Source organism: Haliotis rubra, unplaced genomic scaffold, assembly GCF_003918875.1.
Source record: "Haliotis rubra isolate DU_JTF1 unplaced genomic scaffold, ASM391887v1 Scf333, whole genome shotgun sequence".
Taxonomy (NCBI): Eukaryota; Metazoa; Mollusca; class Gastropoda; order Lepetellida; family Haliotidae; genus Haliotis; species Haliotis rubra.
In genome coordinates, this window is record NW_025767006.1 from 557,363 (window position 1) to 585,303 (window position 27,941).

Sequence of the window (27,941 nt, forward strand, 5' to 3'; positions counted from 1 at the left end):
ATGTGACAGAAACTGTCTATGGCTAATGGTTATCAACGTATGAACGACGATATAATCAGCGCCGTGCGATTGAACGAACCGTTAACGCCATTCTGCAAAGTGACGACGGGAGTAAGAAAAGGCTGGACTCTGTCGCCATCACTGTTCTCCCTGTATGTCCAAGAAGTAGAGATCTAAATGCAGGCGTTACTGTTAACGATATCTGGATCGCAGTATTATTATATGTGGACTACAGGGGCGGATCCAGAGGATCCCTGAGGAGCACTTTCCCCTAACCTTTGGACTTCATGATTTATGTGCACCCCCCGTTCTCCCAAATCCTGGATCCGCTCATGGACTGACTATTCTTAAGGGCTTCCACTGAAGAAAAGCTACGGAAAATACTCAAACATGTCTCAAACTTGTATCATTATTGGCGACAGCGAATAAATACAAAGCGAAATTAACAAATACAGCAGATAGCCTGTCAGTTCTTCTCTTCTTAAGAGTGTCCGGTAAATCAGAGCATAGCCCAATCATGTTTACTAAATTCTTGTCATCATCTAAATCTTGCATTGCGAATTTACTTACGAAATGTTTAGCAGGCGTATTTTGTATTCCTATTGTGCAGCTATCCATGTTCTTTTTTTACTCTCAACCTGTCTACACATGCCTATGTACATAACGTATTTTATCACCAGTGTCAGCTGGCCTGTTACATCTGGATGATTGAATTCTGGGTATGTAAATCATATTTATTATTGCGTATAAACCAATTCTAACAGTTTGTCTCTGTGTCTGTCCAGTCGTCCGTCCGTACTGACAACCTTCTTTAGTCCACGGTTAATACTTCAATGGTTTGTATAGGGAGGACCATCCATCACCCGCCAATACATACTTCCGCTTTGTTACGTCGTCTCTTTAATAAACCAATCGAACCTCGATCTCGTTCTTGACCAATGAGCGATCAGATTACATCGGTAGTATATATGCTATTCAGAGTTATACTACACCTAATCAGAATACGTCGCTGAACAAGCAGTTTTCATTCAATCTTCAGCGCAGATTGAATCATCTGGCCGCTGTGATTGGATAATTTTGTGAAAGAATATTGTGTTCTTTAAACTTACAGTACAGTGTCAAGTGTTTAAACTTAAACATGTTTTCAATATTTAGTGCTGCTCGATGTGACCACGATATTTTAAAGTGGTTATACTTTGTGCAGGACTAGGGCTCGTCTGTTTAGGTTCCTGTACTCGGAAAAAGAACTGGTTGAGTTAGTAATGTTTTATTGCCAGACTATGTACACATGTCAATATAATAGCCGTTGAGGGCTTTATTTTTAAGTAAGAGGCGACTAACGGGATCGGGTGGTCAGGCTCGCTGACTTGGTTGACACATGTCATCGGTTCCCAATTGCGCAGATCGATGCTCATGAAGTTGATCACTGGATTGTCTGGTCCAGACTCGATTATTTACAGACCGCCGCCATATAGCTGGAATATTGCTGAGTGCGGCGTAAAACTAAACTCACTCACTCACTTTATTATTAAAAACATACAACGTTACTACAGCAGTCAATGGGAAACCACAACATGTGCTATAGTCGAGAGGACATATTCCCTAGTAGATACGTTAACGTCAGTCAACGGTTCAGGCACAACGTTAGGGCTCGATAAGCTTCAATTCATAATGTTATGATAGACGCATGTCACTTCTGTACTGCATAATGAACGTAGGTATTCACTGGTGGTGGGCGAACTAGTACATACAGCTCCGTGAAGTATTGACAATATGTTTGACTCACGGGTCACCCTTTACCAGCAATATCACTGCTGAATAATGACCTGATTTACTCACACTCCGGGTGTGCCACCTTATATATCGCGTAACACACACGTTATTCATAGAGCACGTAACAGCGTCAATTGCGCCTTGCCAAATTTCACCGGATCCTATCTGGGAATAAGGAATATGTAGTTCTTTAAGTGAATGTGTTGCGTTCTCCCCCACCAACTCATGGTTTAACACCGTGTTTTGGTGGACATCAAGCACGTCACGCGAAACTACTGTCAAACATGTCAGCGAGCCCGACTACCTGAAAGACCAGTGGCGGATCCAGAGGGGGTGAGTGTGGGAGGTGTGGTATTTTTTGTTTTTTTGGGGTGGGGGTTCAGGGGGTTCGAACCTTTGAAAATTTCTGGATCCGCCTATGTGAAACCGTTAGTCAATAGACAAGCATGGGCTGCACAGATGTTCATAGATCTAGGTTTTCAGTAAAAGTTATTGTTGACAAATATACAACAATGTATAGTCTGAATATATAATCACACACTAACATGTAATCATGAAACGAATTCAAGGATTTTCATAACGCGCCTGGAACCTAGATCCCTGCATCCTCTCCCGGTACAGATCCTGGAACATCTTCTTCTGTGATGGTGTGAATGTGTTCCTCCAGTCTCCGACAATACCTGCACAGATATGAAGACAATACCTGCACAGTTAGTGTTATTTTATACTCGCATAGCAGAGAGGATAGCTCCACATAGTCCAGGGCTGCAGACAGATATGGATCTAGTCTCCGACAATACCTGCACAGATATTTATAGCTTTGGGTTAAAGCATGGATCGCTCGTTCCGCCAAAGAACTCGCCTGATGAGAATCTCCACATGGATACAATGTGTGAAGGCCATTTCTGGTGTCCCCAGTACTAATGCGGCGTTAAATCATACTCCTCACACTTAACAGATTGGGCGGTGAGGTAGCCTAATGGTTAAAGCGTCCTCTCGTCACGCTGAAAACCCAGGTTCGACTCCCCACATGGGTACAATGCGTGAAAGCCATTTCTGATGTCCCCCGCCGTGTTATAAATGCAATAGTGCTAATGCGGCGTAAAACCACACTCTCTCACTCTCACTCACTCACTCACTCACTCACTCACTCACTCACTCACTCACTCGCCCACTCACTCACTACTTCAGCAGATTGTTAGACATCCCTCACTCACTATGACACTAACAGACGGAACTATGACAACAAACCTTTTCTATACTGGGCCGGCTTCCCGTTCCATTTCTCTGTTATTTCATCCTTCACACTCTTCATTTTACTGAATTCAGATTTCAGAACAATTTCCTCCAAGACGTCATTTGGTAAATCAATCTCCAGGAACCGTGCCAGTTTCTGTACTTCTTCGAGTGGATTCTTGAAGAAAATGTTTAAGATTAAATCGGAAAATATTTAAAAACTTGAGAACATTCTTTTTATAAAATTACAATAATATTAAATGTATTATTTTTACACAATGCCTTTCAGAAAGTTTATTATGTTTTTCTTGGGATTACAATTTCACCGATTCCAGTACTTTTAGGGTGAGGATTCAAACCCACACTCTCAGGGTGAGGCAGGAACAAAAATAGCTACTTATAGCATATTTGAAATATAAGCTGACCAAGTAAAATTCCGAAAGATTCCATGCACCAATTCGGTGAAAAATAGTAATTCTTACTAGTGTTTTCAGTGTTCTTGAATAATCGAGAGCCGAAAATTTAAATTAAAATAGTGATACTGTGTAATGAAAAAAGTGCCATAACCCTTTCTATATTCAAAAGCTTTCTCTTCCAAAAGCAGAATCACTTATACGACTGGACTACAGACGACCTTCTCTTATAACAAATATTGTCTGGATAAACGAATTTCCGGATATATGATTCGCTTATGAGTTATATCATGAGCATGTGTTTATGAATGACTATATCCTGCCCCGCAGATGCCGTTTCTGGCGAGCACATTCAAAAGTAATTCAATTTGTCTCCTGAGAATTCTCGGAAACAACTGGTACGTCGAGTATCCAGGTAATTGCTTCCGTCACCAATTTTGTCACTGATGTGTCTTATTGCCAAGTACATTCCACATGTCCACCATTAGACGTCTTGAAAGCTTTGCTGAGGGCTAGACTGTTGTAATCTTGATCAAACAATAAATATATAATGAATTTGAAATTAGAAATAGGCATACTTGTCATACACTTTTGTATAGGGTGTTTTGTAACATTTATGCACATATCGCAGTATGATTCTTTGAAATCCATGGAAAGTCTTGGAGCTAACTGGATTGCTCACGGAGTCTCAAAAGGTTGTGAAATGTAGATATCAAAGGCTGGAACTGCAGGAATATTGCTCAAACCTAAAGGGAAAGTATGTCGGAAATTTGAAGTCATCAGTCTTGTCGTACAGTCTTGTGTCGAGTGTTTTGTCAACCTGAATCTGTATGTATCTATCTATCTCAGTCTTAAAGAGATCCGCCATGATGGCCTAGATGGAAAATCGCTTTCTCGCCGTCAATTACGTCAGAGATAAAGCGACAGCATGGTAACACGAGCCGATACAACAAGATATAAATATGAACAAATATCGCTTTCTCGTCTCGTTTCTTTTACGATTCAGGGCCCTGTTTCACAAAGCTCTCGTAAGCCTAAGATCTCACAATTTTTCTCGTATCATTCCTACCTCCTATACTGTAACATTGACTTACGATAGTCGTAGCGCTACGAGAGCTTTGTGAAACGGGACCCAGTACACTCTAGTTGTTTGTTTGTTACCATGGAGACATGTCCTGGGTATTCGGGAATATTCTAGTGTAGCCTGACCCAGAGAGTTAGAGAAAGTTCTGGCAGTTCTTCGTGTACCTAAGGAAAATTAACTCTTGCCTTGGTAAACTCACGTTATATCTCACATGCGAGATACTAATTACCATCACTCTCTTTATTGCTGTCACCACTGCCTTTATAAAGCAATTGTATCTGTATTGTCATTCCATTTTGCACCGCCATTGTAATTCCTCTGTTCGTTATTAGTATCAATTTCTAAACTCAGTTAATCTAAAATACAATTGTTAAATATATTTCACAACAGGTTCTTTCAAGGACTAATTTTCAGGTAACTCAATGTTTCAACTTCGGGAATCGACACGCAACATTAAATGCGTCCATGACACATTTAGTGGTATGTCGGATGCTTAAAGGCTATGGTTGTCCCCCCTTTGACGTTTTTGTCCTATATTTTACTCCCTAATGTCAAACGTGTTGACATGAATTTGTGGAGGATTATCTACATGGAATCATATACGTAACGCTATTTAGGTCACGCAACACGTTGATAGTTTGTAGTGAGTACCACAGTCACATCAAACTATGTCAAGTCCGTTTACTTGAAGGGTAAAGTTTGATGATTTATTTCTTCTCGTACAGAAGCTCATGGCGACCATGTGTTGTCCAACTTCTTTCTCAAAATACTAATACATACCATCTTTGACAAAATGACGAAACAGAATTAATTTGTAAGTCGTTCAAAATCTTATGGTGGAGATGTGGAGGAAATTTGACGCATCTCTGACAAAATTTATCACCAAAGCAATTCCTTATTTTGACTTAATGTTCTCGTGTTTGGTCAAGTGAACAGGTTATTGACGTGGTCGTGCATGTGTTTGTGACGTGTCATCAGGTGGGACAGGATACGCAGTCATTTTCGATAAATCCTATCATCACTACTTGTATTTGATAACAATTCATCAAATGGTAGGCTACACACATATACGTGGTAGAACCCCCTCGGAAACCTTACCAACTTCGAATTCACTACAGGAATTTCAAGGCATGTTTATTTACAAACATTGCAGCAGCCGGACTTACCTTTTTCAGATCTTCATAAAATATAATGTAAAGAAGGCTAGGGTCCAATGATACACACACTTCTTCAAAGGAACGAATGTGATCAAACCATGTACTCCACATAACTGCAACGAAACGACTTTTTGAGAGTATACGGTAACGTCTAAAATACCTAACTATATAGTTTACTGAAATGTGATATGAGCGTACTGCGAAAAAGGCACATTATGTGGTGGCATGTTTCCATTTTAAATTCGTGTAACCCCTTTGGGGCTGAATCCGTGTTAACATTCCTGATACAGAAAGGACACCCTTTTAACAAACACCTGGTGTCATCACTGATTTTCAGTGAGCTAGTCGTATACATATCGCCCGTATATTTTTCCTTCTTAGCCGAACTTGATTTGTTTCGTGGGATAAACGAGACGTTTTTCCCCATCTTATATTATTGACATATTCAACAGTTACATAAGAGCAGTGGGGTGACTTTGGGCTCCCTTCACGAAGCAACCTTTACTAGGGTAACCTTAACTCCCATTCTTTAACATTGCATGCGCTAAGGTTACCTTAGTGACTTACGATCACCTTAGTGAAAGGAGGCCCCTGTGATTAAAGCGTTCGCTCGTCAGGTCGAAGATCTGGGTTCGATTCCCAACATGATTACATTGTGTGAAGCCCATTTCAGGACCCCTCCTGCCGTGATATTGCTGAAATATTACTAAAAGGGGACGTAAAACCAGACTCACTCGCCAGTTACATACATTTGTTACTAATGAATAGATGCAGCCAATCGTCCCACGAGCCCTCATACTTGTCCGCGGGGTAGGCGTGGTAGAAATAAAACCATGACACCGCAACGTCCCTGGGGTCACGGATGATGTGCACGGTCTTCACGTTCCGCTGTTGAAGTTCTCGGGGCAGGAGATGGGCCTGGACGTGGGTTGTGAGTATCCTGGGTGTGGAGAGACGTCGGAGGGACGGGTCGGCCTGTAGTTCAAGGACGCTGCTCTCCAAGGTGAAGGGCACGTAGTCAGCGGTACGGGACACTAGCATGTTGACTATCTCAAACAACCAATGGTGGCCTGCAACACACGCAAGATGTAAATGTTTTTAAATATTTAATTTTAAAAATCTTTAGGAACCCTGAAAATATCACTCATTGTTCTTCATTTTCGATATCAAAGTCAGGAGGTCGACGCAAATAAGACTCTCCCCCCAGCAACCCGTATTTGTCCAACATGACGACTAACTGAGCTAGTTAGGCTCAGTGCCGTTGTGTCATCGTAGTCACCGTGCCCAATCAAGACACTGTGGGAAAATGTGTCAGCGCCCTGGTGTGTGTGTGTGTGTGTGTGTGTGTGTGTGTGTGTGTGTGTGCGTGCGTGCGCGTGTGTTATAGGGACTAATTCAGGACAGCCATCGTCCAAATATTTAAAAAGTCCAAAACTATGTACTCAAGACATGTGAGACTTTATTGTAATATATATATGACGCTAACCTGTATTTTTAATCACTACTGTACATCCTTATCACTACCGCATTGTAAATTGACTTGTCAGCCCATTAATTATTGTATAAGACATTTATAACCTTCATTGGTAATCCCCCTTGGCCGTGTCTGCCATCACATCAACTGGTCAAGGAAGTGCTATTGTTTTTCTGTCTGTCCATTGATGAGTCGTCGCCTGTCCATTGTTGTCAAAAACTGTATATATACTTAGTATGCTCACATCTAGACAGTGAAGGAGTACGAGTTCGGTATTTGGACTGTCTGTTGGGACGACCACGAGCAGGATAATGCCGCTCGTAGGAAACGCCCTGGGGTTGAGCAGGTACTCCGCTCACCTCGCTCATGTCTTGTGTATTTGTTTGTCATGTACTAAAGACGTTTGAACTCAACTATGCCTTCGTCGTCATCAAAGCACACTTCATCTTAATTATGAGCTAATTCCCCAGTCGACGCGTAACCACGCGTTGACATTAAGGTCGCTATTGTGGCTATATAGTAGATAAGAAACTGTACAGGCACGTGACTCGAGGGACGTGGTAGGTTACTGCTGACATTTTATCTGCTGTTAAGCATGTCACTGTTTGCTCAATGGAAGCGTATTCGTGTCATAGTTCAAATAGAAATCATCACGTAGGTATCTACATGAGTGAGTGAGTGAGTTTAGTTTTACGCCGCACTCAGCAATATTCCAGCTATAAGGCGGCGGTCTGTAAATAATCAAGTCTAGACCAGACAATCTAGTGATCAACAGCATGAGCATCGATCTACGCAATTGGGATAAGATGACATGTGTCTACGTAGATGATATTATTTAGACTGTGGTACAGACACCCATCCATAATATTTCACAATTCATGCAGTGGAGAAGAGTGAGTGAGTGAGTTTGGTTTTACGCCGATTTTAGCAATATTCCAGCAATATCAGGGCGGGGACACCAGAAATGGGCTTCGCACATTGTACCCACGTGGGGAATCGAACCCGGGTCTTCGGCGTGACGAGCGAATGCTTTAACTACTAGACTCCCACTGCCCAGTGGAGAAGAGAGTAGTTGAGACAACATCGGACAACTCAATACTATCGCTCTACTTTCACTGCAATGCCATGGACAGTGGTCATGTACCGGGTACACGCATGAATATTATTCATGTTAGTAGGCGAAAACACAAGGTCAACAAGCCAAAACACATGGTTCAAAGGCAACATGACTAATAGGGTACAGCAGTAGGCTGCAAGCCTTTGGTCTCAGATTACATGATCAATAGGCTAAAAAAAACATGGTTCATAGGCTATATCACAAGGTCGTCAATAGGCTACAAGCAAGACATGGCCCGTAGGTTTCAACACATGTTTGACAAGAAAGAACACATGCAAGGTCCATAAGCTACAACAAAAGGATCACAGACTTCTACACATGGGTGACAGGTAACCACGCTATCCCGCGGTGACGGAAAGACGCGATCTGATTGGTTGACGGGCGATCGGTCGGAACTATGCATATCAAACAGTGTTCAGACTAAACGTCGTTCTATGCTCATGATCACATGAGTGTCTGGTCCAGATTCGATTACTTACAAACCATCTCAAAATAACTCTTATTTCCTAATCGACACCATACATCGTTTAGCAGTATGATCGTCACGCCTCCTCCATGTATTCCGACAATCTATTATCAATGTATACTTACACGTGGTATATATCGGATAAGGTCACTGATATTTAGAGTCATCGACTCATCGTTTATTTTCCTTTTTGACATATACCATATGTAGCCCTGTCATTTCATCTCACCAACAGACTTGCTCAGATATAATTGGTATTCAACAATCAAATTTGCTTTTAGTGCAAATTTCTTACTAATATTGAAAGGCTTTTGACGTTTAGTGACCGTTCATTATTTATGGCTAGCGGGGGTGATGATGATTTTTATGGAGAAGCATGTATACAATGTGACTTCCCGAAATGTATGTACAAAGTAAGTGATCCCCACCCCCACCCCTTGCATGTGATGTACAAAATCAATGATTGTCTGATAAGCAAACGTGAAAAAACATACATATGTTAACTAATAAATATGAATAACTGCCCCCTAGATTGCGTCAGTGAGAGTGTGACTGTTCAACGTCATAGCAAATTATACCTTGAAGCCGTAGTAATGATAAGCGAAGGCCTTATCCCTTGATAAGGGAAATTGAATACCTGGATGTTTGAGTACATGTATTGACACCAATAGCATACATGCCGCCAATAAACAGTCATATAGTGGTGAATAGTATACTACTCACACCTTGCTAAGGATCACAAAAATTCCCAACTTTACTTAAACGTAGATTTATAATTTTAAATTGTATCCTTAAAACTGGATAAATAATAATATGGTAACCTTTCTTCAGGCAAACAGCCACTTTAATCTAACTTCATGCACTTGATACATGAGTAACCATAAAAATGGTTTTAATGGCACCAAACAACCATTTTGTAAATCATGGCACGGATCACTGATAAGTACACAACACCTGTCAATAGCAGGTATGGGATCCACAAGATGCAATGACATACTGAAACCTAGGATCCATGCTTACAATAAGCTTGGATATTTAAACCAAATTAGACCCTACATCATAGTTTTCTGTTGAATCAATTATTTGATCCTTAGCAAAGTGTGAATAGTATATCAATGCACAACTGAAAATCAGAGATGACACCAGGTGTTAGCGCCACTCACACAATACACACAAGAAAGTAATTTAAGTGCGTCTAAGAACTGTCTGATCTTGTGTACGAAATTGTTTTTACCGTTATATTTCTTACGCTTGTAATCTGACTTAGAGTTTACTGATTAAACCTTATTTACTGTCAGTTTGGGCCCTAATGGGAATCAAGACAGAGTATAGAGCTAAATACATGATTGATCGTTATACATGTATATCCAATACAACCCATTCAAAAATGTTCAAGTCTGGGCATAATATGTGATTAGGCTTGTAGTCTCCGGTTTCTGAAAATGAAGAAAGTCTCTGTGCTTCTTGTTGTTATGTTTTACCGAAATAATTTAAGAACTGGGATTTTTGTTCATTAAAATATTTTCATTTCAGACATGAGATGTTAATCTAGTTGTCGGTCTACAACGAAGTATCGATCGATCCATTTATGGGATGCGTGCACTTCCCAAGCTCTACATCAGCGCGTGTTACCGTTTCTTCCACGCTATCAATGCGAGGAGCTTGCCTCAGCCAATGATAATGCCCGTCCCCAGTGACGCGCCTAGCGACCGCTATTATCCACGAGGATTCTATAAGGAAAGGATTAGGGAGTCGTAAGGGCGCAAAAATCAAACATGGCTCAGGCAGATCAGCGCATGGAACCGCCTAAATCCTGCCAAGCGTCGACAGAAGCATCGCTTCAAAGATTTACACGTGGACCACGGTAGGTATTTCCGTGAATACGATTTTAAATGAATTAAACTTTGTGAGTGTGAACATTCTGCGCAGTCCCGCTAACATGATCATGGACTGGTAACCATTCTTCTCCCTATGATCTGTGTCCGAAACATCAACATCTGTGGGAGCGGCGGGGTAGCCTAATAGTTAAAGCGTTGGCTCGTCACGCCGAAGACCCGGGTTCGAATCCCCACATGGGTACAATGTGTGAAGCCCATTTCTGGTGTCCCCCGCCGTGATGTTGCTGGAATATTGCTAAAATCGGCGTAAAAACAAAATCAGTCAGTCAGTCAACATCTGTGTCACTGAGGAACAATTAGGACCAACACTATATAGATACAGTTGATGATCAGAAAACATACTGATGGAGATTTAGAAAGACATAGATAAGAAGTAAACATTCTGACATGTAGGGTTTTAGCGGCTGACAAAATTCATAGTTTTTGTGACATTCATCAAGATCTTTATCAGTTTAATCTGGAAAAAAGTCCAAAAGTAGATCTAGCAGGATATTTTGACCCTGACCGACAAAAAGTCGATGTCTGAGACAGTGTTGACTGTATGTCTAGCTTATTGTTTGTTGATATATACTCGCTATAACTATATAGATCTATATCTTAGTACTAACTTAGTAAGTATTAGTTCATATGAATAAACTCGTATTCCAGCCAAGTATAGTGCAAAGACGTCTAGTTATATGCTGGATTTAGTAAGTATCAGCTTCAGTAGTTTTAGTTTTGTGCAAGTAGGCCCACAGTTGAATAGGTTCCCAGAACCGCCTCTGCGTGATTCTCCAAAGAAACTTTAGACGACTGAGTGGTCTTTTTGTTATTATGTGTCATTGTAACTCAGATTTGATTGGTGCTCATGTTTTCAACCACTGTTTTCCTGTCCCTCCCTGATTATATACAGGCGATGATATGAGGTCAGAGGGATTTCCCTTCTAGTGTAGATGTTTAACAAAACAGATGGCAAACATCTGTGGTATGTTGGCATGATTTAATATTAAATAAGCTGAGTATTTGATGGTCATTATAGATGTATTATCCGTATTATCAATAAACACAGTTTGTCAAAGCAAATATATATTGTGAAGTTTTGAGTTCATAAATAAACATATATTCAGACTAGTGGCCATGTCTAACCCTATCTATGTTAAAGATCCTCCATATACTAAGACTTCTTTTATTCACTTAAATTATGCAAATAGACCTCCCATCCTGTAGATCAACACTGTTTAAGCTGACAACTTATCAAATTTATTCTTTGTGAACCACCAACAGCAGTTACTTCTCTTTGACCACAATTGTTGTTTTATGAATTAGAGGTAAAAGAAATTGTGCAAAAACAAACCAAAAGTGATGGTCTTTTGTTTAAATATAATGTCCAATGGGTCATTGGGATAGTTTTGTACAACAAAACGCTACATCCATGTGTACTAGTGAAACATTAAATATGCTTAAGACTCTACTTGTGTTGAAAACTTTAGAACATATGATTGAATTTTAACCCAGAGGATTAACTGAATTAGAATGGTCCTGTTAATGAGCAACCAAGCTATAAATGTAATGATAAACTGATGTGTCAAGTAGTTTAGTAAGATTATGATATACTTCCAGGTGTATGGATGTCCTCCATCACATTCTGACAGACTATGCCAAAGTGGAGAAGAAAATTAGCCAGATCTACAATGAGTTTGATGATAAGTGGAAGACAAGAGCCCTTACTCAGATTGGTAAGCCATGAGTTTTTGAGTTTTGTGTCAAGAATCTAATATTGTTTTCTGCAGATTTGTTTGGTTCTTTGTTTGTCAGTCTTGTCCATCCCAGAATCATCTCCAGCAGGGCTGTGCCATGGAAATAGTTGAGGGGCTGGCACCCAACTTCAGATCCCTCCTAAACCCCCCCCTCACCTCCTCCTCCAGCTTTTCAGTCATCCTCCTATCACATGCTTGTTTGATTGTTTCTGTGTACATGTGTCCTGAGAATCTGTATATTGGTATACTGGTACAGGGCTCGATTTAGTGCTTTGTTACTTGCACTGGTGCAACCCAATATTACAAAGTGCAACCTAGTTATTAGTCTAACTTGCACCAGGCGCAAGTCAATTTTTGAGTGGGTAAACTTCTGAATAAAACATCTAAATAATTCAATAGCATATTTCTGATATTACATATTGCAATACAAACAGTGCAACTGGAATTTGACTAGTGCAACTAGGTTTTTATCTTAGGTTGCACCTGGTGCAAGTAGGTTCAAATCTCTTAAATCGAGCCCTGTGGTATTATTGTGTACATGTGAAAGGAGAATCTGTATACTGGTATCTGTGTACAAAACAGGCAGCAACTTGGTGTACGATGAGGTGAATGCTGTCATTGATGTCTGGATGGCATCCATGAAGGAAAAAGAGGATCTCCATTCCCAATATTTAACCCAGATGTATGCAAACAACGGACCCCTTAGGACCCTTCAAAGGTAAGTATATTGTAACTGTAATGGATGGAATATGATCAAGGTCATATTGGCACAACAGAACTTTGGTTAATTCTCCAGATACTATTATGTTGTGTGTATATTGCAATACATTTCAACATGGCCTAGAGCTTCCTATGAGGTTTTAACTATTGGTAAGAAAGCTGTCAGCTCTTGCAGCTATTCACAAGTTCAGCTTTTGAAACTATTAAGCCCAACTTTAGCCCATGGCTCCAGAAAAAATTGAGTCTTTGATTATTTACTACTTGTAATCATCACCATTGGGTGTCATAGTTTTCTTTGGCTATTCAGGATATTTACTCAATTTGATCCAGCCTGTAGGGTTTTTGGATACTAATGAATAGACATTTTCTATAGAGAATCTGCCTAATTCTGTCTCTACGATAGACTGACAAAATTAAGAACGACTCATGGATGCATGACCATCTTCATCCCAGCTACATCAGCTCAGAAGATGTTAATGCTATAAGGAAGGCCACTCAGCATCTCTATGAAAGGGCAAAGAAGAGACAGATGAAACAGGAGAAGGAGATTGATCAGCTCAAAGAGGTGAGTATCTTTACAAATTATGAAATAAACCAGGAGCTTCAAGGAGTTCTTGTCATTGCCCCAACAGTTTCAGTATAACTGGGTGCCTAGATTCAAATGTTACAGTCAACTTAAAGTACCCAAAGGGTTATCAGTGTTCACAGTTTGAGCACAAATGAAATCCCCAATTTGATTGTGATAACAGTGGTTTAATTCTATCAGTATCAGGAATAGTATGAAGTAGGGGGAGCAGGTAATCTACTCACATATATATATGTATCATAAGCAGAGGTTTAACATGTCCAGTGTGAGATATGTACTGAAGGTTGCAGCTGGCACAATACACCATCATTTTGATATGATAAGTATCACTGTATAAACCTTTTGATTCAGTATATTTCATTTCAATACACAAAGAGCATAAGAAAAATGAGAAACAATATTTTGGCAAACAAATGTCTATTTTGTAACAAAAATAAGCAAATGATAAACTGTCAATCCTTTACTAGAAATAACAATTTGCTGAGCATAAATACTTTACCAGCCAAGAGGTTTGTATTATCAGACAGTTTGATATGTCAATACCTGACTGAATCACAATAAACTACTGAATCGAAAACTGAACTGATGGTAAATAATACTAAAAATCAAGGTAATATTGGTCCCCAGTTTCCCATTATTTGTATATTCCTTCTATTAGACTAGTGAAAATTGTATGAAGGTGTTTATATTTACAATCATGTCATTACATCAACCTGTTCATATAGACAGCCGGCCATTAGTGTTTGTGTGACATATAGAGGTGTGACGATACAGAAATTTTACGATATGATACGTATCGCGATATCATAGGACGATACGATTCGATACGATGCATGTCCCGATATGCTATCTTTAGTTATTTTCTTTAAAAAAGTTTACCTTGATAACAAGAAACAGTGTAAATTTTGACATAACCGTCAATTTCTGGTGAAAATTCACAATTTAAAGGTCAACGATACATATCACGATACGGAAAAAAGTATCGATATATTTATTGTCAGAAAAAGTATCACGATTATCGATACTACGATATATTGTCACAACTCTAGTGACATATCATTCTGTATAATATATATTATTTTCATGAAGAATAGTCTCCAGTTTTGCTTGCTTTGTATTGATTTTAGGGGTGCCCAGATTTCTATACTATAGCAGGGATCATTCAGATCCAGCACCCCATACATCGAACAGTCCAGTGAGACAAGATCAGTCTCTTTCATGCATGGTGAAAATTGACGACACACTCTGACTGTTACTGTATTGATAGTACCTCAAAACTCAGATTCACACTGAAAACAGAAATGTTCTTTTCTCAGTGCTTCCTTGGTTTACAGGACCTTTTCCTGGCCAAAGACAAGATGGTTCAGTTCAAACCACAGATGGATGCAGCAGACGTCAATCCTGACCCCCACACCAACTTCAGAGAACTCTTGGGCTACTGGCGGAAACTGGAGGGTGATGCTGACGGGGCCAGGAAATCCTACAGACAAAAACTGCAAGAGGAAAACTCAACACGAACGACTTTCATTGAAGTAGGGACATCAAATATCTACTCTTTCATGCTTTACGATCATGTAACTATACAGACGATATGTACCCGTGAAGATCCGGGTTAGAATCGGTCTTCAGCAACCCATGCTTGTCGTAAGAGGCGATTAACAGGTGGTCAGACTTGGTTGACATATGTTATCATATCCCAATTGTGTAGATCAGTGCTCATGCCAATGATCACTGGATTGCTTGGTCCACACTCTATTATTTACAGACCACCGTCATATAGCTGGAATACTGCTGAGTGCTCCGTTAAACAACAACCAAACCTTTAATACATAGGTGGATGTTTGCCATTGCTTGACTGTGATGTTTTCTTGAATAATCGCTTTGTATACTAAGGTTCAAAATGAAAAGTGTTCATAGTCCATGGATATATCAACTGACAAACATTATATACCTGAGTGAGGTAAATGAACCTTTAGCTAAAGCTGTGGTCGAGAAGTCTGGAGTTGTGCCACATCAAACAATGAGGTGTCTGGGTGAGCAGGGATCAACAGTTTTTGATCATAATATTAGAGTCATATGATCACTTTCAGATTTATTATAACTAATGTGCATATTTATGTGCTGTGAAAAGTATGTTCTCCAACATTTCAGCATATGGAAACATTCCAGAAGGATTCAGATGCTTATGAGAGGACTCGCCTTGAGAACGTGCAGAATGTGATGATGTTGATGATACAAAGCAGCAAAACAATAGAGCTCAACAGGTAGGTACTTTTAGAATTTAGCATACATATTGTTTTGGTTGTCACTCATCGAGATGTTACAGCATACAGTGCTAAACACCATTAAATTTCAAGGTTAGGATGTCATCATTAGGGTGACTCCACTTGTGGTGGTCCGATTAATTGAAATTATCGAAGATTGGTCGCAATGACTAAACGACCAAGCAATCGATCTTGTTTTCTCATAATCAAAATCAAACAATTCTGGAACACTTGTTTGCGTTAACAATATTTTTCACAAGGTTGGTTTTGTCTGTTACATTTCATCAGCGCTACAAGCTTGTTTTAAGTCATGATTGAAGTTGTCTTGAAGACTTCAGGAAATTTATGTTCCTAACATACTAGTCACCCTTTAAAGATTGCATTTTGTGCAATCTGCAAAAGATACACGAAAAACTACATGTTTTTCTTTCTTTTGGGGTTGTATTAACAAACAACCAGGAAAATTTCATAAATAACGCTAACCAATTATCTTCGATGATTGATTAGTTGTAATGAACCAATTATCAATTATGAAATTTTAACCAATTCCCAACGCTAGGCTCCACACCCTGCTACACTTGCATACTATGGAATGCCTGAAATCAGATACAGAGAACATTGAATTATTTGTTAATTCAAACCTGATGACAAATTGTTGTCACTCCAGGAATGAAGTGCTGGAGCAGTTATTTGACAAAGGAATCTCTCGCCTCAAGAAGTACAACTTACAGAAAGAGATTGATCTCTACAATGTGTTCTATGTGTATCAACACAAGTTCCCCAAGGAAGAGGTGAGTGGAGCAGCATGGCTGCTGTGTTGTGTATGTTGGTAAACACATTATAAACCTCCAGTGACGTTACTCTGTTGTCTCGCCAGGTTCTCCTTTTACCGAGTAAACTTCTACAGGCAGTTTCCCAGGTATTCTCCATGACATCACGTGGATTTTCTACAGAATTGCCCGCATCCTGGGGATTTTCTGAGGAATAGTCCTTGACTTTGAATTATTAATTGTTTCGAAGATTTATCTATGTGTTGTTATCACTGAGTACGATATCACATTGTTAAAAACTTTCAATAAATAATGCCAATATCTGGTTTCGATCCTGCAACCCTTTGCATATTATCTTGGTGGTTTTATCCACTAGGCTACGAAGGATCGCTGTGAAGAATGAGATTGTTAGTCAGTATGAACCATGTGTTCCTCACAAGACAGGTAGTGCAGGCAGCACACGGCAGGACACAGGTAGTGCGTGCAGAGCATGTGCATTGAGCGTGCATTGAGCATGCAAGGCAAGGTGTCGGCTGCCAGTCGCATCCCAGTTGATTTCAACAGTGAATACCAAATATCAAAATTATATCTAAAGTATATCTTCGGTTGGTTCATAAGTTGGATCAAAACCTCCTCCTAGGTTTTGATCCTTTACATGACTGACTGACTGAGTTTAGTTTTACGCCGCTTTTAGCAATATTCCAGCAATATCACGGCAGGGGACACCTGAAATGGGCTTACCACATTGTGCCCATGTGGGGAATCGAACCCGGGTCTTCGGCGTGACGAGCCAACGCTTTAACCACTAGGCTACCCCACCGCCCTCCTTTACATGAAGGATGAGGCTAAGGGATGTGGGGATGATGAATTTGTTTAGGGTAATGTTTTGAAGGATAAAGGTGGTATTTGTGTGTGTGAGAAATTTGGCTTGTGAGTGTTTTATTTTGAAGGACAGGCGTGTGTGTGTTTGTTTGAGGCGTTTTGTTCATAAGAGTAGCATTAGGAAGGATAGTGGTGGCTTGTGAGAGTCAGAAGTGTTGTACATCTGGGGAAATAGTTGAATGATGGGGTTTGGGGGCTGGGCACAGTGAAACATGTTGATGGATGGGATGGGGGTTGTGTGTCTGGTGAAACATATTGAAGGATGGGTGTGCAGGGTGGGTTTGCGACGCGTAAATGTGTGTCCAGTATCCACAAATATAGAGAATGGACGAAGAAAAAAATTCACTTTTTCGTCCTGAGGGAAGCACAGTATTATTCATTGTACCGACATTTGTGACACTTCATTTCATCCACCAGTCTATATGATCAATGATTCATTCCAGACTCATCAAATTATCAAAATGTACAGTTCTCTACACTCTTACTTCACAGGACCCGATAAAACTAATAATTGGGGGTCCCCAGGACCTTATGAGTCGAGGTAAAACCCTGGGTATGGGTGTTGTGTATCAGGATTAACCTCAGTATGACGTGTACATATTTTGTACTGATACAGCCTCACCCATCTGAAGTGTTGCCCAAGAAGAAGGCAGAGGATGAGGAGTCATCTCAGGAGACAGCTAAAGTGGACCAATCTGTTGAGATCGACATTGTGTAAGTTCCTTCTCTCACAATTATAGTATGTATCATGATTATAATGATGATAAACACTTATGATGAACAACTAGTTCTGTGGCATAAAAGTATTGGATTTGCTACAGAAAGGATTTTTACAAATTTATTCCAAGAGTGTGGGTATCTGTATTTCAAATGGGATCTCCAGACAAAGATGTGTGTGAGGTGTTCAGACAGTCATGTGAGTTAGCTGTCCACACAGTGATGTGTGCTACCCCTCCAGACAGTGATGTCTGTTAGCTATCCAGAATGTGATGTGTCAGCTAAACAGTGATGTGTGTTAGCTCTCCAGACAAAGATGTGTGTGAGGTCTTCAGACAGTCATGTGTGTTAGCTCTCTAGACAGTGATGTGTGTTTGCTCTCTAGACAGTGATGTGTCAGCTCTCCAGTAATGTCTGTTAGCTCTCGAGACAGTGATGTGTGTTAGCTGTCCACACAGTGATGTGTGATGTATGTTATCTCTCCAGTGAGTCAGACAGTGATGTGTGTTAGCTCTCCAGACAGTGATGATGTGTCAGCATCAGACAGTGATGTGTGTTAGCTCTCCAGACAAAGATGTGTGTGAGGTCTTCAGACAGTCATGTGTGTTAGCTCTCCAGACAGTGATGTGTGTTACGCCATCAGACAGTGATGTCTGTTAGCTCTCCAGACAAAGATGTGTGTTAGCTCTTCAGACAGTGATGTGTGTTAGCTGTCCACACAGTGATGTGTGTTAGCTCTCCAGACAGTGATGTCTGTTAGCTCTCCAGACAGTGATGTGTGTTAGCTGTTCAGACAGTGATGTCTGTTAGCTCTCCACACAGTGATGTGTGCTACGCCTCCAGACAGTGATGTCTGTTAGCTCTCCAGACAAAGATGTGTGTGAGGTGTTCAGACAGTCATGTGTGTTAGCTGTCCACACAGTGATGTGTGCTACCCCTCCAGACAGTGATATCTGTTAGCTCTCCAGACAATGATGTGTGTGAGGTGTTCAGACAGTCATGTGTGTTAGCTGTCCACACAGTGATGTGTGCTTCCCCTCCAGACAGTGATGTGTGTCAGCTTTCCAGACAAAGATGTGTGTGAGGTCTTCAGACAGTCATGTGTGTTAGCTCTCTAGACAATGATGTGTGTTTGCTCTCCAGACAGTGATGTGTGTCAGCTCTCCAGTAATGTCTGTTAGCTCTCCAGACAGTGATGTGTGTTAGCTGTCCACACAGTGATGTCAGTGATGTATGTTAGCTCTCCAGTGATGTGTGTTAGCTCTCCAGACAGTGATGTCTGTTAGCTCTCCAGACAGTGATGTATGTTAGCTCTCCAGTGATGTGTGTTAGCTAACCAGCCAGTGATGTGTTAGCTCTCCAGACAGTGATGTATGGCAGCTCTCCAGACAGTTGTCTGTTAGCTGTCCACACAGTGATGTGTGTTACCTCTCCAGTGATGTGTGTTAGCTAACCAGCCAGTCATGTGTTAGCTCTCCAGACAGTGATGTGTGGCAGCTCTCCAGACAGTGATGTCTGTTAGCTCTCCAGTGATGTGTGTTAGCTAACCAGCCAGTGATGTGTGTTAGCTCTCCAGACAGTGATGTCTGTTAGCTCTCCACACAGTGATGTGTGTTAGCTGTCCAGTGATGTCTGTTAGCTCTTCACATAGTGATGTGCGTTAGCTCTGCAGACAGTGATGTCTGTTAGCTCTCCACACAGTGATGTGTGTTACCTCTCGAGTGATGTCTGTTAGCTCTTCAGACAGTGATGTGTGTTAGCTCTCCAGTGATGTTTGTTAGCTCTTCAGACAGTGATATCTGTTAGCTCTCCAGACAATGATGTCTGTTAGCTGTCCACACAGTGATGTGTACTAGCTCTCAAGACAGTGATGCGTGTGTGTTTCAGCCAAGTGCTGCCAGCCAAAGACAACACGACCATGTTTGTGCAGACCACAGTGGATCCTGCAACTGAGACGAAACCAAGTGAGTTTTATATTCTTTAGTGCACAATGAAACTTAGTTATTCCATCTGTTCCAGAAATTCTATTCAAAATAATCTCTCTCTCGTCAGGTCATGCTAGGTCTCCATTCAGTGATGTGTGTGCATGGATGTGTTTTGTGTGGAATATGTGTTGAACATGTCCTGTGTGTCCTGGATGGAGAGAACAACTTGGTAGACTGACTGACAGCCATGTCCTGGTGTATTGTGTGTCCTGGTACTCTGGTGGGAGAACACCTTGGTAGACTGACTGACAGCCATGTCCTGGTGTAGTGTGTGTCCTGGTGTACCTTGGTAGACTGTGTGTCCTGGTGTACTGTGTGTCCTGGTACCCTGGTGGGAGAACACCTTGGTGGGACTGACAACACCTTGGTAGACTGACTGACAGCCATGCCCTGGTGTATTGACTGTGTCCTGGGTACCTGGTACTCTGGGGAGAACACCTTGGTAGACTGACTGACAGCCATGTCCTGGTGGGTATTGTGTGTCCTGGTACCCTGATGGGAGAACACCTTGGTAGACTGACTGACAGCCATGTCCTGGTGTATTGTGTGTCCTGGTACCCTGGTGGGAGAACACCTTGGTAGACTGACTGACAGCCATGTCCTGGTGTATTGTGTGTCCTGGTACCCTGGTGGGAGAACACCTTGGTAGACTGACTGACAGCCATGTCCTGGTGTATTGTGTGTCCTGGTACCCTGATGGGAGAACACCTTGGTAGACTGACTGACAGCCATGTCCTGGTGTATTGTGTGTCCTGGTACCCTGATGGGAGAACACCTTGGTAGACTGACTGACAGCCATGTCCTGGTGTATTGTGTGTCCTGGTACCCTGGTGGGAGAACACCTTGGTAGACTGACTGACAGCCATGTCCTGGTGTACTGTGTGTCCTGGTACCCTGGTGGGAGAACACCTTGGTAGACTGACTGACAGCCATGTCCTGGTGTATTGTGTGTCCTGGTACCCTGGTGGGAGAACACCTTGGTAGACTGACTGACAGCCATGTCCTGGTGTACTGTGTGTCCTGGTACCCTGGTGGGAGAACACCTTGGTAGACTGACTGACAGCCATGTCCTGGTATATTGTGTGTCCTGGTACTCTGATGGGAGAAAACCCTGGTAGACTGACTGACAGCCATGTCCTGGTGTACTGTGTGTCCTGGTACTCTGGTGGGAGAACACCTTGGTAGACTGACTGGCAGCCATGTCCTGGTGTACTGTGTGTCCTGGTACCCTGTTGGGAGAACACCTTGGTAGACTGACTGACAGCCATGTCCTGGTGTACTGTGTGTCCTGGTACCCTGGTGGGAGAACACCTTGGTTGGTTGACTGACAGCCATGCCCTGGTGTATTGTGTGTCCTGTAACCCTGATAGGAGAACACCTTGGTAGACTGACTGACAGCCATGTCCTGGTGTATTGTGTGTCCTGGTACCCTGTTGGGAGAACACCTTGGTAGACTGACTGACAGCCATGTCCTGGTGTATTGTGTGTCCTGGTACCCTGTTGGGAGAACACCTTGGTAGACTGACTGACAGCCATGTCCTGGTGTATTGTGTGTCCTGGTACCCTGTTGGGAGAACACCTTGGTAGACTGACTGACAGCCATGTCCTGGTGTACTGTGTGTCCTGGTACCCTGATGGGAGAACACCTTGGTAGACTGACTGACAGCCATGTCCTGGTGTATTGTGTGTCCTGGTACCCTGTTGGGAGAACACCTTGGTAGACTGACTGACAGCCATGTCCTGGTGTATTGTGTGTCCTGGTACCCTGGTGGGAGAACACCTTGGTAGACTGACTGACAGCCATGTCCTGGTGTATTGTGTGTCCTGGTACCCTGGTGGGAGAACACCTTGGTAGACTGACTGACAGCCATGTCCTGGTGTATTGTGTGTCCTGGTACCCTGGTGGGAGAACACCTTGGTAGACTGACTGACAGCCATGTCCTGGTGTACTGTGTGTCCTGGTACCCTGGTGGGAGAACACCTTGGTAGACTGACTGACAGCCATGTCCTGGTATATTGTGTGTCCTGGTACCTCTGATGGGAGAACACCTTGGTAGACTGACTGACAGCAGCCATGTCCTGGTGTACTGTGTGTCCTGGTACCTGGTGGGAGAACACCTTGGTAGACTGACTGACAGCCATGTCCTGGTGTACTGTGTGTCCTGGTACCCTGTTGGGAGAACACCTTGGTAGACTGACTGACAGCCATGTCCTGGTGTACTGTGTGTCCTGGTACCCTGGTGGGAGAACACCTTGGTAGACTGACTGACAGCCATGTCCTGGTGTACTGTGTGTCCTGGTACCCCTGATGGGAGAACACCTTTGGTAGACTGACTGACAGCCATGTCCTGGTGTATTGTGTGTCCTGGTACCCTGATGGGAGAACACCTTGGTAGACTGACTGACAGCCATGTCCTGGTGTATTGTGTGTCCTGGTACCCTGGTGGGAGAACACCTTGGTAGACTGACTGACAGCCATGTCCTGGTGTATTGTGTGTCCTGGTACCCTGTTGGGAGAACAGCTTGGTAGACTGACTGACAGCCATGTCCTGGTGTACTGTGTGTCCTGGTACCCTGATGGGAGAACACCTTGGTAGACTGACTGACAGCCATGTCCTGGTGTAGTGTGTGTCCTGGTACCCTGATGGGAGAACACCTTGGTAGACTGACTGACAGCCATGTCCTGGTGTATTGTGTGTCCTGGTACCCTGTTGGGAGAACACCTTGGTAGACTGACTGACAGCCATGTCCTGGTGTATTGTGTGTCCTGGTACCCTGTTGGGAGAACACCTTGGTAGACTGACTGACAGCCATGTCCTGGTGTGCTGTGTGTCCTGGTACTCTGATGGGAGAACACCTTGGTAGACTGACTGACAGCCATGACCTGGTGTACTGTGTGTCCTGGTACTCTGATGGGAGAACACCTTGGTAGACTGACTGACAGACATGTCCTGGTGTAATGTGTGTCCTGGTACCTTACAGCAAACCAACCATGTTAGCAGACTGAATGTTTTGCTCCTTGTCTATGTATAGACAAAGTAACTCTTGCGTCATATTATAAAATTTGATCATATTCTGTTATTTAGTTTTCCGAAAAATACATTGGATTATGGAGAATGTTCCAGAATGAACTTCATTCCTTAAGGGAATCCTGTATGGGTTGAATTCACTGTGCATAGTTGTCTCCCTTTGTCATGCTCGGATCTGCAAATTGTGGGTTTGAATTTCAGATTTGACTGATTATGATCAGTTGGCAACATGTCTCTGCTTATGAAGCCTGTATGCATCTCTGTGAACCTTTCTCACTCTCTAATGTGTGATGCTGTGATAGGACTGAATAATGTTAGCTTACCAAATTTTCTTCCAGAGGCAACAAGATATTCCCGTCATGTGGCATTGACCACCCCAAATCCACAAGATGTCCGCTACCTGCCTGATGTGGAGATTCCAAATGTGGTAACAGAGAGGAGACAGACGGCTGCTCCCATCATGAAGGAGACAACCGTGGAATGTGATAAAGGCCTCTGTAAGTGCAGCTGTTGGATCAGGAGTAGAATATACACTTTGTCTTGGATGAACTAGTAAAGGCCTCTGTAAGTGCAGCTGTTGGATCATGAGTACAATATACACTTTGTGTTGGATGAGCTGGTAAAGGCCTCTGTAAGTGCAGCTGTTATATCATGAGTAGAATAAGCACTTTGAGTTGGATGAAAATTACTATAATCTGTACTTTACTGAGAAAGTGCAATCCCAAATATATATAACATAGACCACTTTCTAAAACAGCTTTGTGTACATAAAACAGGAACTATTTCAGTCTTTGTAAAAAGGCTAGGAGGTTCAGAAATGTACTTGTTATGTCAGTAAACCTGAAATGAATTAATTCTTCTTTCAGCGGGTTCTGACTCTGACTCTGACTCTGATGAGGACCAGTCACAAAGGCAGGCCAAAGCCTCTGATATTAGAAACATCGCACAAGGACAGAAGGTCAAGGTGTATGCTGTCAAGGACTTCGCTGCCCGCTCCGAGGATGAGATCTCGTTCAAAGCAGGTGTGTTTAACAAATCCACTCTACCTGTCAAAGCCCACATTCATTTAATATTGGAGTGGTGCTCATAATATCATCCACTGGTTTATGTGGTTAAACTAAATTCTGAAAATGCTGCCAGTTTTTGGCCATAATGTTACTGTGTTGTGGTTACCAAACTAAAATGGTCATAATATTCTGTCTTTTTCAGGACGTAAGATCTACGTGACTGAAGCTGCTGTTGCTGGCCGGGTGTATGGATACATCAAGAAGGGAAAGCTGGTCAAGAGGAAGGTCTACGGATACTTCCCTGAACAACTCGTCACCACAGACAAGAAGTACAAGGGCAAGCGTTCCTTCCTGAAGAAGAAGCTCTCCAAGCAGCTTCCCCATGACAGTACCAAGAACTTCATCAGCTTCATGGGAAACAGCGGGTAGACATTGCCCAGATAGCTACAGAGGATTACCCCTAATGGACTTGGCAGTGAACTCGATATTGACCTAGAACAGTGATATGACTTTGGATATTTGTGGATTTGTTTGTTACATGGATATATTTTTTACTGTTCTTATAGGAACAACGTTGTTGGATCTGTGATATTTCTTTGATAGTAGTTTATAATGAATAGTGCTGTAGAGTTGATTTTAGGATGTGATTTATTGAGAATCTTGTTACCATGGTTACATAAATATATGTAACCTTTTAAATGAGGCACACTGTGTGAAAGAATGAGATATTTGATTAGATGTGCTTCTATTTCTCCATGGATAGTTTTGGTGAGAAAGACACCTGGGTGACAACAGAACTTGAGATGTATCAACACCATATTGAAACTGTTGTTAGATTCAGTGAAATTGATTACACGCCTCTTTTATCTTAAGGTATGTTAGCCTCCAAGTCATTCCTTTGTAATCACTCTCCAGAAATTGCTAGTTGGCTGAGGATGGGTTGTGTAAAGAGGCCAGTGGTGGGGGGTTCCATGTATCAATGATGGCAGATTGAGTTCCAGTCCTGGCAAGCGGGGAATGGCAGATTGAGTCCCACTCCTGACAAGCAGGGAATGGCAGATTGAGTTCCACTCCTGTCAAGCAGGGAATGGTAGATTGAGTCACTCTCCTGTCAAGTAAGGAATGGTAGATTTAGTCAGATTGAGTTCCACTCCTCAAAGCTCAAATGGTAGATTGGGTCACACTCCTGTCAAGCAGGGAATGGCAGATTGAGTCCCACTCCTGTCAAGCAGAGAATGGCATATTGAGTTCCACTCCTGTCAAGCAGGGAATGGCAGATTGAGTCACTACTCCTGTCAAGCAGGGAATGGTAGATTGAGTCAAAGGGAATGTCAAGCAGAGAGGGAATGGCATATTGGTTCCACTCCTGTCAAGCAGGGAATGGCAGATTGGGTTCCACTCCTGTCAAGCAGGGAATGGCAGATTGAGTTCCACTCCTGTCAAGCAGGGAATGGCAGATTGAGTTCCACTCCTGTCAAGCAGGGAATGGTAGATTGGGTTCCACTCCTCTCAAGCAGGGAATGGTAGATTGAGTTCCACTCATGTCAAGCAGGGAATGGCAGATTGAGTCACGCTCCTATCAAGTAAGGAATGGTAGATTTAGTCACCCCCACCTCTCAAAGCTCAAATGGTAGATTGGGTCACTCTCCTGTCAAGTAAGGAATAGTAGATTTAGTCACCACAGCCTCTCAAAGCTCAAATGGCAGATTGAGTCACACTCATGTCAAGCAGGAAATGGCAGATTGAGTCACACCCATCTCAAGCAGGGAATGGCATATTGAGTCACGCTCCTGTCAAGCAGGGAATGGCAGATTGAGTCACTCTCCTGTCAAGCAGGGAATGGCAGATTGAGTCAAACCCATGTCAAGCAGAGAATGGCATATTGAGTCTCACTCATGTCAAGCAGGGAATGGCAGATTGTGTCACGCTCTGGTCAAGCAGGGAATGGCAGATTGTGTCACACTCCAGTCAAGCAGGGAATGGCAGATTGGGTCACGCTCTGGTCAAGCAGGCAATGGTAGTCTGAGTCACTCTCCTGTCAAGCAGGGAGTCAGACTGATTCACACTCTTGTCAAGCAGGGAATAGCAGTTTGAGTCACTTGCCTGTCAAGCAGGGAATGGCAGATTTAGTCGCACTTCTGTCAAGCAAGGAATGGCAGATTGGGTTTTGCTCCTGTCAAGCAGGGAATAGCAGATCGAGTCACTCTCCTGTCAGGCAAGGAATGGTAGATTGAGTCACTCTCCTGTTAAGCAGGGAATAGCAGATCGAGTCACTCTCCTGTCAGGCAAGGAATGGTAGATTGAGTCACTCTCCTGTTAAGCAGGGAATAGCAGATCGAGTCACTCTCCTGTCAGGCAAGGAATGGTAGATTGAGTCACTCTCCTGTCAAGCAGAGAATGGCAGATTGAGTCACACTCATGTCAAGCAGGAAATGGCAGATTGAGTCACACTCCTGTCAAGCAGAGAATGGCAGATTGAGTCACACCCATGTCAAGTAGGAAATGGCAGATTGAGTCACACTCATGTCAAGCAGGAAATGGCAGATTGAGTCACACTCATGTCAAGCAGAGGATGGCGGATTGAGTCACACTCCTGTCAAGCAGAGAATGGCAGATTGAGTCACTGTCCTGTCAAGCAGGGAATGGCAGATTGAGTCACACTCATGTCAAGCAGGAAATGGCAGATTGAGTCACACCCATGTCAAGCAGAGAATGGCATATTGGGTCACACTCATGTCAAGCAGGAAATAGCAGATTGAGTCACACTCATGTCAAGCAGGAAATGGCAGATTGAGTCACACTTCTGTCAAGTAGAGAAAGGCAGATTGAGTCACACCTCTCCTCTCAAAGTAGAGAATGGCAGATTGACTGACCCCCTTTCAACTCTAGGTTTGGAATGACAGATTCTTCCCATCCCAAGATGATTCAATAAAATTCTAACAGCTGCTGGATGTTCCAGCATGTGAGATCAGAGGTCAACATCAAGCTCCTCCTCTGAATTGGCAGGAGTTGGTGTAGATTGTAGTCAGGTGTAGGAAGGGGTACGACGGACAGTATTTGTGACAGACGTTTTTTATTTCCCTTCGACGATATCCCATCCCCCCTCTTCTGAACCTGCCACAGTTTGCTTGAGCGATGATGATTGTTCATTGGCAGGAGCCTGGTGTTGACTGGAGGTCTCACATGTTTAGAGGATCCTGTAGCTGTAAGAATTCACATTGACCTGTCTTGGTGATGTCAAGTTCCTGGTGTTCCCAGCAATGTTGTAGTTGGATGAAGATGGGTTGTGTTTGATGTAAAGGGAGGCTTGACGCCAATATTTGACACTGTGGTCAGGATTCTGAAAGTCCAAATCCGCTGTACGCCAAGCCAGTGTTGTGCCGTTCCATATATATAAGGGTGACAGATTGAGTCACCCACTCCTCTCCAAATAGGGAATGGCAGATTGAGTCAAACCCCTGTCAACTAAGGAATGGTAGATTGAGTCACTCTCCTGTCAAGAAGGGAATGGTAGATTGAGTCACTCTCCTGTCAAGCAGGGAGTAGCAGATTGGGTCACTCTCCTGTCAAGCAGGGATGGCAGATTGAGTCACTCTCCTGTCAAGCAGGAATGGCAGATTGAGTCAC

General features: G+C 42.6%; 1 protein-coding gene across 1 annotated transcript; it reads left to right on the forward strand.

Annotated features, from left to right (window-relative positions):
- The first annotated feature begins 10,452 nt into the window (after positions 1–10,452).
- LOC124284297 lies at positions 10,453–24,850 on the forward strand. The gene is made up of 12 exons (XM_046720367.1): positions 10,453–10,584; positions 12,218–12,333; positions 12,937–13,072; positions 13,528–13,639; positions 14,995–15,192; positions 15,812–15,924; positions 16,592–16,715; positions 18,193–18,290; positions 20,181–20,257; positions 23,646–23,804; positions 24,174–24,329; positions 24,517–24,850. Exons 1-12 carry the CDS (start codon positions 10,496–10,498, stop codon positions 24,741–24,743), a joined length of 1,605 nt encoding a protein of 534 aa, XP_046576323.1. The 5' UTR covers positions 10,453–10,495; the 3' UTR covers positions 24,744–24,850.
- The last annotated feature ends 3,091 nt before the right edge of the window (positions 24,851–27,941 follow it).